The sequence below is a fragment of the Sminthopsis crassicaudata genome, chromosome 1 (genome assembly GCF_048593235.1).
Source record: "Sminthopsis crassicaudata isolate SCR6 chromosome 1, ASM4859323v1, whole genome shotgun sequence".
In the NCBI taxonomy this organism is placed as follows: Eukaryota; Metazoa; Chordata; class Mammalia; order Dasyuromorphia; family Dasyuridae; genus Sminthopsis; species Sminthopsis crassicaudata.
Window position 1 is genome coordinate 447713455 of NC_133617.1, and position 19467 is coordinate 447732921.

The following is a 19467-nucleotide window of genomic DNA, read 5'->3' on the forward strand; positions in this document are numbered from 1 at the left end:
TTGGAGTTTCACAGGATCTCTAGCATCTCAAGATAACAATGCTATTATTTCATCCCACGCAAAATACAGAAGATGCCAAGGAGGCACAGAATTCAATAAACTGATATAGGGGAAAAAAATCAAAACCTTTAGACAAGGAATCCATAATCTGAACTGAACTTGGGGATACCACCAAAACAAACATTCTAGTAAAATCTATCTTTATCTCATAAAGTCCTTCATATCACTCTGCCTTCCCCTTCCCCTAATTCCCAACGCCAACCAGACTTATAATTACTCTGTGAAATGCAAATACATTTCAGGGATGTTGAACCCTTTCCCCTAGAACTGCATTGTAAAAAGATTTTACTGTTATAATGGGAGTGGCATGATACAGTGGAGTTGAAGGCAGTAAGATGGGTTCATATTAAATCTCTGATACATACTACTTATATAATTCTTTACATTTACAGAATAAATATCTGTTTTGGTAAAATTATTTTGTCAGAAGTACTCCCTACATACATGCAATCAGCAATCTGAATAAAATCCTGATCTCTTCCCTGTTCCCTTCATCTCCAAGTTATGTTGTTTTTTTTCTTATAATTCTTCTGGATGCTAGAACCATGTGCATGATTCTTTTTCCAAGCAACATAGTGCTTAGAAACTCTCCTCTCTTCTAGCCCAGTTCTTAATTTTCAAAGATAGTATTTCACATGAGGCAACTCAAGGCTGGTACCATTTAAGAGATCTCTTTTCTATAGCTGTAGTAGAAAATCAAAATCCCTCCTTCCTCAACAATTGGCTGGGAAACAGTTGATGAAGTCCTGAATACTGTGTTGGACAGAAAGAAACTAAAGAAACTGATCCCTGAAGGAAGCAAGGAGAAGGTACTAATAGAGATCAGTTTAGTACCCTCTGGGAAGGTCATCCAGTCTGAAATACAAGTTATGTCAAACCCCTGAGACCCACTCCCTGTAGGGGTTTCCAACAGTATGTCCCTAAGATTAAATTTTCCCTATAAAATGTACTTATGGGCCATCTCATGGCACTGTCTTCCTTTGGGTCAGTCCTCCTTTTCATTCTACATCATGGTGTTTTCTTTATCCTACCTCCCCACCATCACCATATATATGCACACATATCATGCCATGTGGTAGCTTTTCTAACTCCATTAGACTTCTCAATCCCACTTCTCCTTAAAGCTAACTAACTCTTTTAGAGTGCTAAGTCCCTTTCAGGATTTAGCCTGCCAGCTAAGGATATTCCCCAACTTCATGGAATGCTCCCTTTCCATTGGGTAATTGTGGGTTCCACTGAGGAACTTATCTTTCATAAGCTCTCCCACTCTATTTCACTTTTATCATTACTGATGTCTGTTGTAATTCTTCATTTTGTTTATAATCTTTTCATAAATCTTTTGCCAAAGAGATTTACCATTGTGAATTCTTCACATGACTGAACCGCGACTTTTGGTGCCTATCATCTGGTGTCTATATCACTCATATCAAATGACATTGGCCATGAACTCTTATCTGTGTCCAAGTAGGCAAGCACATCTATTTCCATCACATATGAACTATATAGGAGTTCCTATGTAGGAACTAAAGGAACTCTATAGTTGCTCTAGTTGCTGCCATCTCTTGTGTTAGGAAAGATGTTTGTATGTGGAAGGGTCTGGGTAAACATATATAATTCTCATATAATTTCCATTAGATTGTTAGCTACCTGAGAACAGGAAATAATCTTTTGCATATTTTTGGATATATTAGCCCAGTGCCTGGCATATAATATTTATATACTATATAGTATTTATAGTAAATACTTATTGATTGAATTATTGATGTGCTATTGTTCCAAGGCCATCATTACTGGTGGGGGATGGGAGAAAAAGTATATGGTCTATATAAATGAATGAATGAATGAATGAAACTCACTCCAAAAGAGTCTCAATAAATCTCACTATACAAAGAAGAAAATTGTTAACAATGATACATTTTCTAAGATCACAGTCTCAAGAAAAAAAATTCTTGATAGGGAATGCAAGGAACTTAAACACTTCCAAGTAATAAATACTTTTTAGTACTTGGGCAAGAAAAAAAAATCAAAGGATAAATGATGATTTTTGTTTAGGCAAACCAGAGACTAGTAACAAAGACTCTGTGATTGAACCTGTTTATATATATTTTTTAGCAGATAGTCACAAATTGAGACTTATTATACTCCTTTTTCTCTCCACAGATTCCTTGGATTCATCATAGGTAGACAAAATTTTGATCATTAATTAATTAAGAAGGTTGTTAGTACTCTATTATGCCAGCATTACTCCAGCAATCTCAGAATTCCGAAAAGATGATTACCACGCAGTCTGTTTGAAACTCCCTTTAGATATCCCAGGATGACAAAATCTTTGGATATTAAAGGGACATCGAGTTTGTTAAAGTGCACTTGGACAACAATTCACTTCTATAATATACATGACAAATATAATATATATAACTCAGACTTTACTTAAATAGCTAGTGAGGCGGAACCCACAAACTCATCCATACTCCCTGTTACTCCCAAACTTGGACTCATATAAAGTAAAAGTATGGTTGCTTTACCTTATAGGTGGGAATTTGATCTGTACTTTTCTGTATTCCTCACAGTGTTGAAGTATATTTGGGGAGAGCTCTTTCTTTTCTAATTGCAATGAAGATCAATTAGAGGTGCCCATGAGTGATCACTAGAACAGTAAGTTTTTGATGACCAGTAGCAAGAGTTTCCTTGGGATTATGAATTCCACCCCCCACTGCCTACCCCATTTTCATTTCAGTTAGATGTCTCTCTCATAAGTTGACTGTGACACAATGTGCTGACCTTCTTTTATCCTGCTCCAACTTTCTTTTTGTGGGGAATTTTGGCTTTTAGATGGAAGCTCAGTAGTTGTATCTGGTTCTTTTATATGTACTTCCAGATGAAGCAAACAAACAAACAACTTATAAACTCTGGATGGTTTTGTGCCAGAGACAGAGGCACTAAAAACATAAAAGCAAGAATATATATATATATTGCCAATGCAGGTTATCAGCTCCTGGAGAAAGAAAACTGACTAATCCTGAATTATGAAATGACATTTTTTTGTTCGATTGTTTTTCAGTTATGTTCAATTCAATTTACTTGGGATTTTCTTGGCAAACTCAATACTGGAATGGTTTGCTGTTTCTTTCTCCATCTCATTTTACAGCTGGGGAAACTAAGTGACTTGCCCAGGGTCACATAGCTAATAAATGTCTGAGACTAGATGTGAACTCATGAAGATGAGTCTTCCTAATTCTGAGCTCAGAGTTATATCCACAGCAACATCTAGAGGTGGCATTTTACCATTCTTCTAATGTTAATACTTGTAATTTTATTAGCATAGAGAGATCCCCATGAGGAAACTACCTCTACCAAGGGAGAACAATAATCTGCTCTGAAATTTATAGTTGAGTAGGGCCCTGAGAGGTATTCAGAGACACCCAGCTAGAATATGTCAGAAATAGGACCTATACTCACATCTTTCTTACTCTGACATTGGCTCATTACCCACTAAATCACATTGCACTGGAATCTCATTTATAAAGTGAATTCTTATTCAAGTACAGTTTAACAAACTAGATATCCCTTCCAACTTTAAAGATTTTGTCATTCTGGGATATTTAAAGGGAGTTTCAAACAGACTTAATGGTAATAATCATCTTTAGGGGCATTTTCAGAATTCTGATGCTGGCATAAGAGAGTACTCACCTTCTTAAGCATACATAACCTTCTTAAGCATATATAATATACATAGATCATACTTCAACAGGTGGGATAGTGGGAAAAGATGATTGGTTTGACAGTACCTTAGAAGGCATGGGCTTCTTGAAAGTGATTTCAGCTTGAAGCCAAACTCCTGGTGGAGACTCCAAAACTGACCAGATTTTCTCTTGGACTACATGATTCTCTTCGAAGATATAGACAGCTAAGGTGTCACTCATTTTAAAAAATCCATTTATGGCATAGTAAAAACGTAGACAATACTGCAAGTTTCCAGGTAGGGAAGGACCATAGAGACGTCCAATGTACCCTGGCTGTGATGTAAGCTTTGTATTCGCCAGCAAGTAATAACCTGAAAATAGAAGAGGTTGGTTATTGCTTAAATCATATAGATCTGCTATTAAAACATTAAACAACAATGAGGAAAAAAACAAACTTCTGCTTTCCTCATAGATTTTATTGATTGATATAATTTTCCAAGACTAGGGTTTTCAGTGTTAGCTTATGTATTTTAGAAAGCTGTATTTAAAATTGGGGTAGATAGGAGGAGTCCATAGTAAGCTCCATAAGCCATTATTGATATGAGGCTGCATATGAAAAGATTCCAGTCATCAGAGTAAATTAATAGTTGATTTTTCCCTTGATTTACAAAATTAAAAAGCTAAATGTATCTTTGTGCAGCCTGCCCCCTTTGGCTGACATCCTGGCTGAAGTACAGTGCTCTTGGTCACTGGACAATGAAGGTGAGCTTAAGCTATTTATTCCTGGTTTTGTTACTGACCAGTTGGTACTGAAAAAGGAAGAATCTGAAAGATTCTTATGCTTGGGACCTGAAAAAGCAGGATAAGTGTATCAGTAGATAGCAGTTGTACGCTACTCTTCTGTCACTCATACGTGTGTTTTAAAACACACTGAATGAGAAGGTTTAAATCAAATATGATCTTCTGGTCTCAGAGGGGTTCTTCTTCCATCCTCCATATTTCCCACCAACTATGAATCAGATCAAATTCTTTTGTGGCAAATGCAGAAATGATGAACAACATGGGTGGTAACTATAATGTAGACCAGGGGTTCTTAATCTGATGCCTGTGAATTTTTCTTTTTTTAAAAAATATTTTGATAATTGTATTTTAATATAGTTGGTTTTCTTTATAATCCCATGCATTTTATTTTTATGGATTTAAAAATAGTATTTTTAAATTTTTAACATTTTTAAACAATTTTTAACATTTTAAAAAAAGTTTTGAATTCCAAATTCCCTCTCTTCCTCTCTCTGCTCCTCCTTCTCTGAGACAGTAAGTAATGTGATATAGGTTATACATGTGCAATCATTTATGCTTATTTACTTTTACTACCTCCTTCAATAGGATAGTTGTAAGGAATAATCTTCAGAAATGTGAGTAGTTGTTTTTGCATGGGAACAAAAAGATATATAGTAATTCTTCTTTTCTTTGTCCATCTCTGCCCTTTACTCTACTTGGTTTCCTCTTACTATTTAGATCTCCAACTTGTACCATAATAATTTGTACTTTCTCTCAAACTGTTCTTTAAATATGTACTTATGGTGTTTTCATATCTGTGTGCTATGTATAAACTGTGAGCACTTAAGAGAGTAGAGGTAATTTATTTATTGTTTCCTTTTCCCCATTTCCTTTATTGTAGTTTATTTCACAAAGTGGGCTTTCAGAAATGCTGAGAATGGATCATTTTCTTTGTTTTCAGAGTACCTAAAGATTAGGTAACAATCCTAGCTTCTAGCTTCTAGCCCATCAAACTTCTGGACTTTGATTCCTATTAGAAGTATGTAGTGCTGTGGAAGGAGTGCTGTGCTTGAAGTCTGAGGTCCAATTGCAGCTTTGCTGTTTACTGTTTGATCTTGAGCAATTCAACTAATTTCTCTGGGCTCAGTTTCTTCATCTATGCAGTGAGAGGGGTTGAATTCAATGATAACTAAAGTCCTTTTAGTGCTATGATCCTCACACATTATTTGTCTTGAGACACAACTTCCTTACTTGAAATGATTCTCTTAAAGTTTGACCATCGCAGAGCAACTGTTATAAAGCGTTTTGAGTTCCAACTTAGCCTCACCTTTGATGATTTTAGATAATCAATCGCCTGTTCCCTTCTCAGAGACACAGTTTGTGAAAGTTTTTTTTTTTTTTTTTAAAGCCTGTTGTAAGACTAAAGTAAAACAGGGGACAACCCTCTCCCCACCACCACTTCCATAGAGCATGCTAAACATTGGAGATACCAAATCCTGTCGTGTGGTCTCCTGCTCGGTACATATTAGGTTTTACTTTTACTCTGTTCCAGCCAGGGCCATCTTTATCTTGATAGAAATTGCATAGATTTTCCTCAAAATCACAACTTGTTTCTGAAGCATCAAAAGAAACCCCTGAAAGAAGTAAATATTGATTAAAGTATCATTATGCATAAACACCTGAATGGAATATCTAAGTCTGTTAATCTACAGGAGGCAGATTTTGAGGTTAGAAGACACTTTTTAAAAAATTAAATTGTTTTGAATAATCAAGAATTTATTTTTCCCTCTATCTTTCATCCCCAACTTGAAAAAAAAAAAGTAAAACAAAAACAAAAACCTTGTAAAGAGTAAGCAGAGTCAAGCAAAACATATTCCCATATTGGCCACATTTGAAAATGTCTCATTCTGCTTATTAGTCTAGCACCTAATAGGAACTAGGAAGAATTCTTCATCATTGGACCTCTGCAGAAGTACCTGATCCCTGCTTTGATCAGAGTTCTTAAGTCTTTCAAAATTGCTTGTTTTTTTCAATGTTGATATTATTAGTATTAATCATTCTCCTGGTTTTGCTCAGTCCACACAAGTCTTTCCAAGTTATTCTGAAACTATCCCTATCTTCATTTCTCATATCACAACAATATTCTATGATATTTATAAACCAAAATGTGTTCAACCATTTTCCAATTTGTGAGCACCTTCTTAAGTTTTCAGTTTTTTGATCCTACCAAAAGAGATGATATAAAGTTTTCTATGTACAGGACATTTTCCTCTTTCTCTGATCCCTTTGGAATATAGGAATTCTGTCATTTTCTGTCATTTCTGAGTCATTTAACTGATAAGAACATTGAGACATAGATTAGTTAAGTGACTTGCACAGCTGTACAGCTGTTTAGTGTCTGCAGCATGATTTGAAAATATTTGCACTATGTGGTAAATCTTAAGAGTTACTATGAAGTTCAGATAAGAGAATGTGTTGATCTTCCCCAATTGCTGGAGCCTTTCCCCATCAAAATTACCTTGTATATATTTTCTATGCACTTACACATACAAGGCAATGGCATATAGAGACTTTGAGAGTTGGCCTTAAAGCCTGGGTTCAAGTCCAGACCCTGATACATACTAGCCATGAAATATTGAGCTAATCACTGAGTTGCAAGGCCATTCTCTAAAAGTATAAATTATGGGGAAGGTGTTGGTCTGTTTAGCTAGGAGAGTTCAGTATACTGAAGGAAACACAGATCCAGCCCTTGTCTCTCCTATATAGACACTGACTGAGGACCGAGTGCTAATATTTTTGTCTTACATCCCCAGCATTTAGCAAAGTGCCCAGTACATAATGAGTACTGAATGAGTGCTTATTGATTGATTGAATGAGGGCACATGACACATTTCAGGGACTACAGAATTGTTAGATTTTGTTTTTATTGCTTCATCTTCATCATCTTTTTGTATCAGGATAGATTGTAAAATTCAAGAGGGCAAAAAGTATTTTACACATGTAGTCTGCTGACAAATTAGCATCAAGTCATCTTTTTGGCATGAAAAGCTAATGTGTTTTATATCTGTGGACCTTCCTCCTTTCCCATTCTTCTGTATTCCTTATTTAAAATAAGTAAGATCCAAATTCCAAAAGACAATTTCTTACGAAAATACAATGCTTCAAGATGATCAGCATTTATTTTCATGTTCTTTCACAATTCATAAAGATACTCAAAAACAAACAAAAATTTCAAAGTCCATTTCCTACAGGCAGTTCTCTGAGATTTTACATTATAGAAGAGTTTCTGACCTGAATTGGGAGAGGTCATTTCCTCTCTGGAAGTATGTTATGCCAATGAATTCGTGCATCTGAACTCTAACTCTCAAACTACCTTCTCCTTCAAATATAATTCCAGAATAGATGATAGAGAACATAAAGTAGATTATACAGTATTGTGCTTACAATTAGGAAGACTGTGTGTGGTTCCAATGCTAGACTTACTGCCTTTGTGGCAGTGGGGAAGCGCCTTAATTTCTCTATGTGCCTTGGGTAACTTATCTACAAAGTTATTAGTGGGATCTGATCTGGGCTATAATTTTAGATAAAATGAGATATAATTTGGTTTACAGAATATTCACTCTAGAAGGTCCCTGTCTTATGAAATCACAGATACCTTTGTGAATCTTGGTTGTGTTTTTCCTGAAATGACTTTTTTTTTTTTTTTTTTTTTTTTTTTTTTTTTTTTTTTTGATGGTCACTGTTGTCCTGATACTTACAGATAGCTATTTCTCTGAGCTGTTTTGGGATATCTTTAGTTTCATTTCATTGACATTAATAGTATGTGTGATTTATCTGTCTGAAGAAAATCATTGCTTTATTATGGAAATATTTTCTTCAAAAAACTCAGAATAATTAGTTTATCTGTGATTCTGTTGCTGTTGGTTAGCTTTTATGAATTCAGACATAGTTTGTCAAAGTCTAAAAAACATTATCTCAGGCTAGATTGCTGTTTGAGAATAGATGATTCCTGCTTTGTAGGTCTAATCTTGAAAATTCTATTAATAAATTATCAGAAAGCTTCAACCTTCTTGGTGACCTTCTGGTAAGATTTAGAACAAAGTCCTCATGATCACATGAGACCTTCAGAATGATCTAATATGGTCTTGGCTCATTCTTCTATAACAACTAGGGTGTATTCTTGGGCATTCTAAAACTAAAATTCTCTAATTGAGGAGAGGATAGTCTTCTTTGAACAATGCTAGTTAATTAAATGGTGAGATATTAAGAGGAATCCTGAGATGGGAGATTAGATAAGACTGGGAGACGTTTAAGGATACCAAATGTTCCATATTCCCATCTGAAAGTGATTCTTTTCTCATTAAATCTTATAGCATATCATAATATTAGTATATATTTATCTTTTTAACAATATTCTTTCAGAAATATTATATGGATTTGAATAATGAATTACCATAATCTCTGAAGGCTGTAAGTTGAGTCAATGGAAAGGTACATGGGCAGGTGGCTATATATTACCAATAAGGAACATCTCATGAGAAATGACATATAGGATGTGTGATTAGAAAAGAAGATAGGTTAGCTACATACTGAGAGCAAGGGAAAATATCATTGATATTCATGTAGTAATGCTCCACCCCAATTTGTGAGAGGACATGTACAAAAATCTTAATGGATAGAAAGACAGATGTGGATGGATCATCATCTGTCTTGGTGGAGTAAATTCCAAAATTGATGATATGACACTACTGCAGTATCAGTTAGAGGATCTGGTTCATATTCTGGCTATACCATTTATCACCCAATTAATTTAATGCAAATTATTTTTATTCCCAGGACTTAGTTTCCTATGTGTTAAAATGAACAAGTTGGACAAGATAGAGTACTAAGTCTTTTCTAGTGCTTAATCTATAGGTCTATAATCATATTCAAAATTTTACTCCATTTACCTTCATATAAATCTTATTATCCTCTTCTCCCTACCACAGCTTAAGCTTAAGGGAAAGATCCATTAAAAATTAGACATTTACTAAATGTGGAGTGAATGAATGACTGAGCTATTTGTCATTTTTAACTTTAGTAGCCTATACAAGGGTATTCATTTATTAAACAGAAAAAAGAATTGAGAAAAATCTCTGAAACTACATTAGAAGATATCCCAGAAGAAAAAATTGTGGCTTAATATAAAAGAACAAACAAGCAGAGAGAAGAAAAGGAAATAGAAACTATCCAATGCTCTGAAATCATCAATAAATCAAAATACTTAACCATGGTGGAAATGCATATGGATGCCAAACAAAAGCAACACTTTTGATCAACAAACAGGGTTCTCTTATAAATATATGCAAGGTCATGTCTAAATAATGGATTCAATGCTAGTCAGCCCTTTCTTATTTGGCAATGACAACTCAGATCTCAACTCAAAGAATATAGCTCAATGTCTAGAGGTCATTTGCCAAAGCAACAATTGAGAAAAGTTCAGGTGTATCCCTTGATTCAGGATTTCCCTCCCTCACCCCCAATCAATATTGTGGTTCAATTGCATTATGTTTATCAAATGGCTCAGAGGGATGTGATTCTGTTTATTTCCATGTAAAGAAGTAATTTTAACTTGGTAGACCTTTGAAAACACATTTTCTGAAGTTTGAATAATATTCTGTAGTAAATCAGAAAAACAGATATCTATTCTTAAAGGAATATCCTTTTAAAAAAAGATTTTGTCTGGGATATTGAAGAAGTCTCAGAAAGAAAAATTTTAAAATAAAATGTGAGAAGCTAAATCTGATAACATCAAAGTATTCTTGATTCCAAGACCTGCTTAGCACTCCTATAAGAATTATATGTTTTGTAAAAATTGTGCATAGATATACTTGTGTGTATATTGTTTTCCCCAAAAGAACATTAGCCCTTTGAGGGCAGGATATACTTTGCACCTATAGGGATAATGCCTGACACATAGTAAGTTTGTAATAAAGGTCTATTGACTGATTAATTGATAAAAATCAAGAAAATAATCTTGCTGGGAAGACAAGCCCAATTTATGTTAAATTTCAAGAGGTGCATAATATGGGTAAGAGGAGGGGAGAAAGAGGAAGTGAATAAAGATTTATTTAGAGCCTACTTTGTACCAGCACTGTCCTAAGTGCTTTACAATTATTATTTACTTTATCCTCACAATAAGGATAGGAGGCAGGTGCTATTACTGTTGTGGTCATTCGTGTATGACTCAGCATGCCAGATTCTTCTGTCCTTCACTATCTCTCACTATTATCCCATGTTATAGTTGAGGAAATTGAGGCAGACACAGGTTAAGTCACTTGCCTAAAGTCACACAGTTTGTAAGGATTTAAGGCCATATTTGAATTTAGGTCATTATAACTCTAGTCTCAGCCACACCACCTATGAAAAAGTCAGATGATTAGGGCCAAAGACCTGAGTTATGTACCATGTATATAAACTTGAATGAGTTCTATAACCTTCCTCTAAGCTTCAGTTGCCCTATTATAAAATGAAGGTTTATAGGATCATTCATATAGAGCTGGAAAAAACCTTAGATATCATAAAATTCAAACTCTTTATTTTACAGAGGAGGACAGGGAAGTTTAAATGAGACTTGTCCATAATCATACAATGACAGCAAAACTCATATTCTCAGGTTGGACTATGAGATTTTGAAGGACTATACCAGTTTTAAATCTCTCAGATTCTAATGTCATAATTAAACTGTAGGATGTGGTGATGACATATATTAGAGAAATAAGAAGGAAAAACAAGCAGCTGGAAGCCTCAGAAAATGGCCTAGAAAGATAAAATAACACTCCTTTTTGTAAAGCTGAATTCTAGCAAATAAAAAAGAACATAAAATGGGAAGGTTTTTAAAGACTGAAAATCAGGAGAGAACAAATTAATTGCTTTTCCCAGCTGGATTTTTAGATTGATTAAGTATAAATATTGAAGATCTAATTAAGGTGGAATTTATGTCTGAACCACAATGAGAAAGAAATTCAGAAGAGTTGGGGATGTTTCTCATTTTTTGTTTTGATCCTTGGAACTGAACACATCAGGTCCATAGATTTTAAAGGCAGCTTTATGCTCATGAGGATCAGCTACCCAAGGCCAAAAATTGGGGGCATAGTATGATTATATTTTTCACCAGGCATCAAAAATTCAAGATAAACCAAAATATTGAACATTTTCTGATGAAACAGAAATCAATAAAATAGTTAAGTTTAAAGTAAGAAGGTTCCATTTCTAAGACTTCAAGTCAAGCCAAACATCTGCTAAATGAAAGTCATAAAACAGATTCCATCTGATACTGATTCAGCAACTTAGGTCTCTCCCTCTCCTTTTTTTCCAGTTTCCATCTGATAGGACTCTAGATAGAGAATAGATGTTTTCTAATTATTAGTCAGATCTTAATTTTATCAGATCTTACTATATATAGAAATTTACTAAATACAAATATAAGTATTTGGTTCCCTAATTTTCATTTCCTACATGAGTACTTTCCATTATTAGAGAGTAAGCTCTTTGAGGACAGCTTACTTTTTATTACAGTACTTAGTATTATATGCCTGGTAGACACTTATTAAATTTTTTCTTTCCCTCCTTCCTCTCTTCCTCCCTCCCTCCTTCTCTTCTTTCCTCCCTCCCTCCCTTTCTCCCTTCCCTTCTTTCCTTCTTTCCTTCTTTCCTCCTTTCCTTCCTTCCTTCCATCCTTCCCCCTGTCTCTTTCTTCCTTCTTTCCTTCCTTCCTTCCTTCCTTCCTTCCTTCCTTCCTTCCTTCCTTCCTTCCTTCCTTCCTTCCTTCCTTCCTTCCTTCCTTCCTTCCTTCCTTCCTTCCTTCCTTCCTTCCTTCCTTCCTTCCTTCCTATATATTTTGCAAACATTGCTTATTTGTAGATGCAATGGTAGAATAAATATCATTCTAAGAAAAATTGGAACAGCTAAAATTGATTAGCTAGCTTCCTTGCAAAAGGTCCAAACTTCTGTTCTTTCCCACTCTTAATATTAACTAAAAATATAGAAGAAAAGAATTTGCACTTTTTCAGACAGCCTAATAGATGTGAATCTCACTTCAAAAAAAATCTTTCTGCCTTGGTGAAATGAAAAAATTAATAATTTCAAAGTAAATAATCCAGGTATAACATTTTATTAATAACTAGAACAATGCTTGAGAAATTCTGTATAAAATAATTAGAAACTCCAACCTTGTGAAATATTGACCTATTTGGAGACTATATTGTTTTCTCTGTTTTCTTCTAGTTAAGTAATTTTGTACAGAATGTGGATTTGATTCTAGTTCTAATTGTTTCACCAGTTTATTTCAAATCTTTCAAGGATTTGTGATTCTGTTTATGGTACTCAAAGGTATGGAGTGCAGCCCATCCAAGCCTTCTAATCTTATGTGATGGTCATCCATATCTTCCTGTTAATACTCTGGGGGAAAGGATGGGGGAGCAGTCCCACCCAAAATCAAATATAAAATGTTGATCTCACCTTTTATATTTGATATTTATAAAATCACATCTTAAATGTAACCTATATCTTTGACTTTGGGGAACTGAACTGGAAATAAATGTTATGATATTTATATAGTGCTTTAAGGTTAGCAAAATACATGTGTATACATATATGTGTGTATATACATGTATAAACATACACATATACTTTATGTATACACACACACACAATCTCATTTAATACTATAGCCCTGGGAAGTGGGTATTTTTATTATCCCCATTTTACAGATGAGAAAAATGAGGCTGAGAAAGGTATTAGCTTATTCTGGATCTTACAGATAATATCTGAGGTAAGATTTTAATTCAGTCCTTTCTTCAAGCACTTAAATTCTTTGCATTATGCAAATTTATCCATCACTTTTTGTTCTATCTGATCATCCTACTTTCTCTTTTAGGCATGTATTTATTTCATTCTTTATGGTTCTTGTGTAATATTTTATTGGTAGCATGCCACAAAGCTACTTCTATTTACCATATACTTTTCTCTCTGCTCTCTGTTGTCCTTTGAGGCACCCATTGTTTTAATGCCATAAAAAGTTTAAAAATTGGATCTTTATTTCAATGTATAATCTTGAAGTTCTAATGTTCAATAAATTAGTATAATTCCTTCTGGTCTGGGATGATTTCAGTTCATCTTTTCTAAAAAATAATTACTTTTGTCAGGTTATATCCTCTGTAGATATCACCAGAACTTTGATCAAAACTGGCAACAATCATATCCTAAATGAAAGTCTTACCCCAGAGATGAAATTTCTATCTGATTTGATCTTCAATGGGCCAGACAAAAAGCCCTTTAGGAAACTATAAACAAGCAGAAATAACTGATGACCAAACTGATTTCTAATGCTCTCAAGCACTGAAACTTCTCAAGAATTGAGATCTGGACACTTTTCTGCTCCTTTACCCAAATTTCTTTATGTTTCCAGTTTTAAAATGCTCAGAATTATATGTGCTATTTTTATTCAGTGACTCAGGAGAAAACGTTCTATCTTCTTTTAAGAATTGCAGTTTTCAAGAAAATTGTTAGGTTTTGCAAGATTAAAATATACAACTTGACTGTTTATTTTATAAAAAAAAATTAAATGTTTGTAATTTTGTGTCAAAAACCAGCATAAAGACAGTGTAGCATATGCTATGGTCATATACCATCAGGACATTTAGAATGTATAGATCAGTGATATCAAAGCAGTAAAATCAGCATTTGCATAGTTACTAATGAAGCTGGAAGGCCTTTGCAAACATTAGTTAATTAATTCACTCCATATCCCCTTGAAGGGAGTTAAGGTCATCAGCATTCTTTTATCATAACTACTTAAGAAGCCTGCAAGTGTAGCACTTTTAAGAAAAATGATTTGGGTTTGAAATGGAAATGAACTGGGTTCAAATATTGACCCAAGCAACTTCTGCAAATCACAAACCTCTCTGGGCTTTAATTTCCTCTTCTGTAAAATTTGGTTGTTGGACTAGGTGATGATTTCTAAGATGCTTCCCAGCTCTCTACCTTCAATCCCTATGTCCTACACTGGTATATGGTGATAAGCAAGCCATATTCACACTTAACAAAAATAATTTGTTGGAGATCTGGTTATACTATGAAAAAAATGACAGGGCTCACAATCTAATCCAATTTAACAAACATTAATTATGCACCTACTATGCACAAGACATTACATTATATATTGAGAGATACAAAGATTAAATGAAAATCAATCCTTATGCTCAAGAAATTTATGTTATCTCCAAGGAATTTAAAAAGTGACCACATAAATATATACAAATGAATGAATGGGGAAAAATGTGTTAACTTGAGGGAATCAAGAAAGGTTTCTTATATAGGAAAAGGTTCTTAAAGTGAGCCACAAAATCTTTGGGATTCTAAGAAGCAGAGGGAAACATTCTCACAACTTGTGCAAGGCATAAAGGCAAGAAAGGGAATGTAGGATTAAAGGAAGAGAAAATAGGCTTGTTTTTCTGAAGCACAAATGGATTAAAGGGAGAAGAGTATAAAATAATCCCGGAAATAAAGGCTGGATCCAGATTTTAAAGGACTTTAAAAAGCCAACAGAAGAATCTGCATTTTTTCCTGGGGTTAATAGCATACTATTGCCCAGCTGGTATCACTTCTAGGAGGCAAATATAACAACTAAATCCCTAAGAAGTTAGGAGAGTTCATCCTTGTTTGAGCAAAATTCCCCCCATTAATTTTTCAGTTACCACATCTCCTTCCTCAGTATCTCAACTATACCCACACATGGCCATTGCTACCTCATGCTTATCCACACCTGTATTCTGAAGGTTTTTCTTGAGAACCTTAGAATTGATTGTATGACACAGGAGACAATGGCACAAGACTGTCCATAATGACATGCCCTCAACAACAACAACCTGTTGAACAAAGTCCAAACTTCACCTCAATCAAGCCAAGTTAAGGCCCTTCCATCCAGAGCAGGGCCTCATATAATTGTGGGGCTAAATTAAAATGTATAACATCAGAGAATACAATCCAAGAGAAAATTAGAAAATAGAGGGGAAGAAACAGATTCTTTACCTGTCTGATTTTGGCATTGAACTGGAGAGAAAGAAATATCATCCAGGGCAATGTATCCTCCCTTGGGACCATTAAAAGCAACTTCAAAAATAACCTGAAAAGAAAAATGACATATTATCAACTGTTTAAATATTCTGAGTTGACTTAAATGCTCTCACTCAAGATTTATGATGGCCTTGTTAAGGCCAATGAATGATGCAAATTCAATTTCTATTTACTGATTCATATGCCGTATGGCAAAATATATAACATTGTCTTTTATAAACCATGGCCAGTTTTAGGGATTATGAGTAATTAGCCACCAGACTTCAATATCCTAGTGAATTCCTGGATCTCAGCTATGACATGACATAACATGTCAGTATGACCTTTGTCATAACATACCACTAACTTATCAGAGTGGCAGAATGAAGATTTCTTTTTCATTAAGAGGTGAAAGGAATTATCACTCTTGTGCAAAAAGAGAACAGTCCAGTGTCTGCCTCATATATGGAATTCTATAACAAGCTAAGGAGCAGATATCAATGACAGATAAAAATCATAAAAGTTCTACCTTGGCTGGCAGTGGGGAGATCATAGTAAAATAGGCTTGAAATTCGATCTCTGCTGCCTTACTTCTTGTTTGGCCTACAGCAAATGTATTAACTGGCCTGAGCCTCAGTTTTCTTATCTGAAATGAAAGGCTTTGACTAAATGTCTTCCACAAACCCTTCTAGCTCTAGTTCTGTGATCCTGATAGGATTATATACAGAGCAGATTGGGCATCATCAGATGTGATCAATGTATCAAGTGTTAGCTTTTTAAAAATTATTCTTTGCTTTTCTTTGTTATTATTCTTTATTTTTATTTGCTATTGTTGTCTTTTTTCTCAGTATCAAAGAGGGAAGGATTCCCCACTTCTAGAAAAAATTGTGATATAAAGGCAAAAGCAAAATTTTTTTAAATTGATTAGGAAGCATAGCAAAGATGGTGGCATAAAACTGGGGACTTACCTGAATTCTGCCCCAAACCCATCCAAATACTGTTAAATAAAGACTCTGAATAAATTTTAGAGCATCAGATCCTATAAAAAGATGGAGTAGAACAATTCTCCAAATGGAGACAACTTAGAAGGTCAGCAGGAAAAGTCTGTTGTACTTGAGTGGGACTGAAGCATAGTTAGGGTAAGACTGTGCCAGCACAGCTCCAACTCCAACAAACAAGGAGTGGGTCTGAATCAGTGGCAGTAGCTGCAGTTTTCAGACTTCTCAGTCTACAGATGCCTCCAAGGATGACTTAGAAGATTGTTAGGGAAAGTTTATCACACTAGGATGTGAGGGGAGCCCCTGCAAACCAGAGCAGACTTTGGGAACTGTTGAATCAATAGCGTCAATAGCAGTGACAGCAACTGACTGCTTCAGGAGGTCTAGGCCCACAGGTAAGGGGGCTGTGCAATTGGTCAGAAGAAAATTACAGGAGTCTCTTTGCTAACACTGAGGCAGGACTCTGTTACTTTGTTCATATGCAGTTCCAGGTTGCAATGTTTGCTCATAGTACAGGTCCCTAGAAAGATCTCTCAAAATAGCTTCCAAAACACCCTGGAAACAGAGTCCTGTTTAATAAAGAGTAAAAAAATCTAAGAAATAAACTGGGGAAATGAATAAACAACAGAAAAAAATTCTGATCATAGAAAGTTACTATGGTGACAAGAAAGATATACACATAATCAGAAGATGACACATAATCAAAACTCCTACATCCAAAACTCCCAAGAAAAAAATGATTAAGAAATTATTAAACATCTACAATATAGTAGGCACTAAGCTAGGTACCAGGGAGGCAAAGACAAAAATGAAATAGACTTTGTCATCTAAGGAGCTTTTAATGTATCAAAAAATTTTTAATGATTAAAAAATCTTCCCCCAATAACAAACAAACCTTTCATTCCAGTACCTTGCAATTTGCCCAGGCATGGTAAATTGGCTAGAATATCAGTAGATTTAAATTCCTTGAGGGGAAGCATTGGTTTTGTTTCTGTTCTACTTCCAGTGATCAACACAGTGCTTGATGTCAGTGTTTAGTAAATACTTTTTAAATGAATGAACACAGTTAAGTCCCTGTAGTGCATATATTATGATCTATATTCCCAAACTCTAGAAATCCTAGAAATGTGCCTTTGACCATAAAGACACTGGGTGAGAATCAAAGGATCAATACAAATCCTTCACCAGGGCTAGAAAAGTTATTCAATTCAGAGTATGCCCTATTTTTAAAAAAGTAATGTAAGGCAATATGTCATAGGGGAAAGAGCACTAACTAGAGAGAAGATGTGCATTGATGGACTATCTCAAATACTACAGGGCAAATTACTTCTCTCTGGGCCTCAATCTGTAAATAAGGAGGTTTGTACTGAAAAATAATAATAATGGCTACCCTTTATATAACACACCAAGTTTAACAAAGTGCTTTATAAATATTATTTTATCCTCAGGATAACTTTGTATGGTAGGTACTATTGTTATTATTATCCCCATTTTAAGAATGAGGAAACAGAGGTAGACAGAGATGAAATCATTTATGTAGGGTCACAGATTGCAAGTATCTGAGGCTGCATTTAAACTCAGGTCCTCCTAGTTCCAGGCCCAGTATTCTATCCATTGTACTAGTTAGGTAGTTTCCAAGGTCCTTATCCCACATAGCAGTCTATGATTATTTCAATATTCAGTGGATATTACATGGGCTTGTTTACCTAGAAATTATGACATAATACAAAAAAGAGTAAAGTTACATCCAAGCTCCAGCACATTGAGGAGAAACCTTGGAAAGAACAGATAGAGATGACCATAGTAGAAGGGGGAAAATTCAGTTTACAATTTACAATCAGGGAATCTATAGGTCAAAAAGTCCATGAATCACTAAGTTATATTTTACTCTGAAAGTGAATTCTTTTTAAAAGTCTGTGTGTGATTACACACACACAATTCTATTTCCCTTGAATATTCAGGTCATGGCAATTTCATATTGCAATTTTATTTATAGGAAAGGAGAAAGAATTCTTGAGGCTTTTAAAAAATATTTGGGGGAAAGTTGCATAAATAATGTCACTGATTTCTGTAGTATATAGGATTTTTCCATATTTGAAAGTATGAATAATATCATAGAAAAGATTCAAACTTTTCCCCTCATAATCATACATATGTGAGACACATTGAGTAATATTCAAACAGACTAAAGTCTAGAATTGAAACTTTTCAGCATTGATTCTGGCATTGAAAAAATGTGTTTCAGAGCTCCATTAAAAACACATTTTAATTCCAGGACTTTAAAGGAGGATGATGAGATTTTGCAGACTAGGCCCATATCATTAAGACTGAGTCATTTGACTTTTATAGGAGGCACATAATTTTCTTTCCTCTTTAGGCTCTGAGCTCATAGGAACTTTTCCACTGGGCTCAATGACAGAGGGCTAGAAAATAACATATCTTTTGAAGTAGACATGGTACTACTTGAAGTAAGATATGTTATTAGAAGAACTACAGGAACCAAGAATAATGTTCTTTAAGTCTACACACTGGGCAAGCAGATAACACTATTCAAAAGTATTTAATACAATATCTCTCTAGTCCTTTATTCATGAAAAGGAAATGCTGCAACAAAAGTGAAAATAGTGGATTATTGTTATGGGCCAGAACTCTGAACTTGAAACAAGGATGCTTACAAGGTACTAAGTAGAATTGATGAGACAATGGTTATCTAGTTTAGCATGGTTCAGTATAATTGATTTAATCTTACAACAAATAATGGTTTTCTAGAGATATAATGATTGGTTTATACTCAATGTGGAGCATATAAGCAGGGACTGAGAGCCACAGAAGACAATCACACTAGAAGCTCT

The 19467-nt window shown here is 34.7% G+C and overlaps 1 protein-coding gene across 1 annotated transcript in view; it reads right to left on the minus strand.

Moving 5' to 3' along the window:
• Positions 1 to 19467, minus strand: part of MAMDC2 (MAM domain containing 2) — a 238542-nt gene that overhangs the window by 62029 nt on the left and 157046 nt on the right. The window contains exons 7-9 of the mRNA XM_074280715.1: positions 15594 to 15687; positions 6014 to 6157; positions 3849 to 4114 (exon numbers count right to left, since the gene is read on the minus strand). Of these exons, the coding sequence (XP_074136816.1) occupies positions 3849 to 4114; positions 6014 to 6157; positions 15594 to 15687 (504 nt within the window). The remainder of the gene's footprint in view (positions 1 to 3848; positions 4115 to 6013; positions 6158 to 15593; positions 15688 to 19467) is intronic.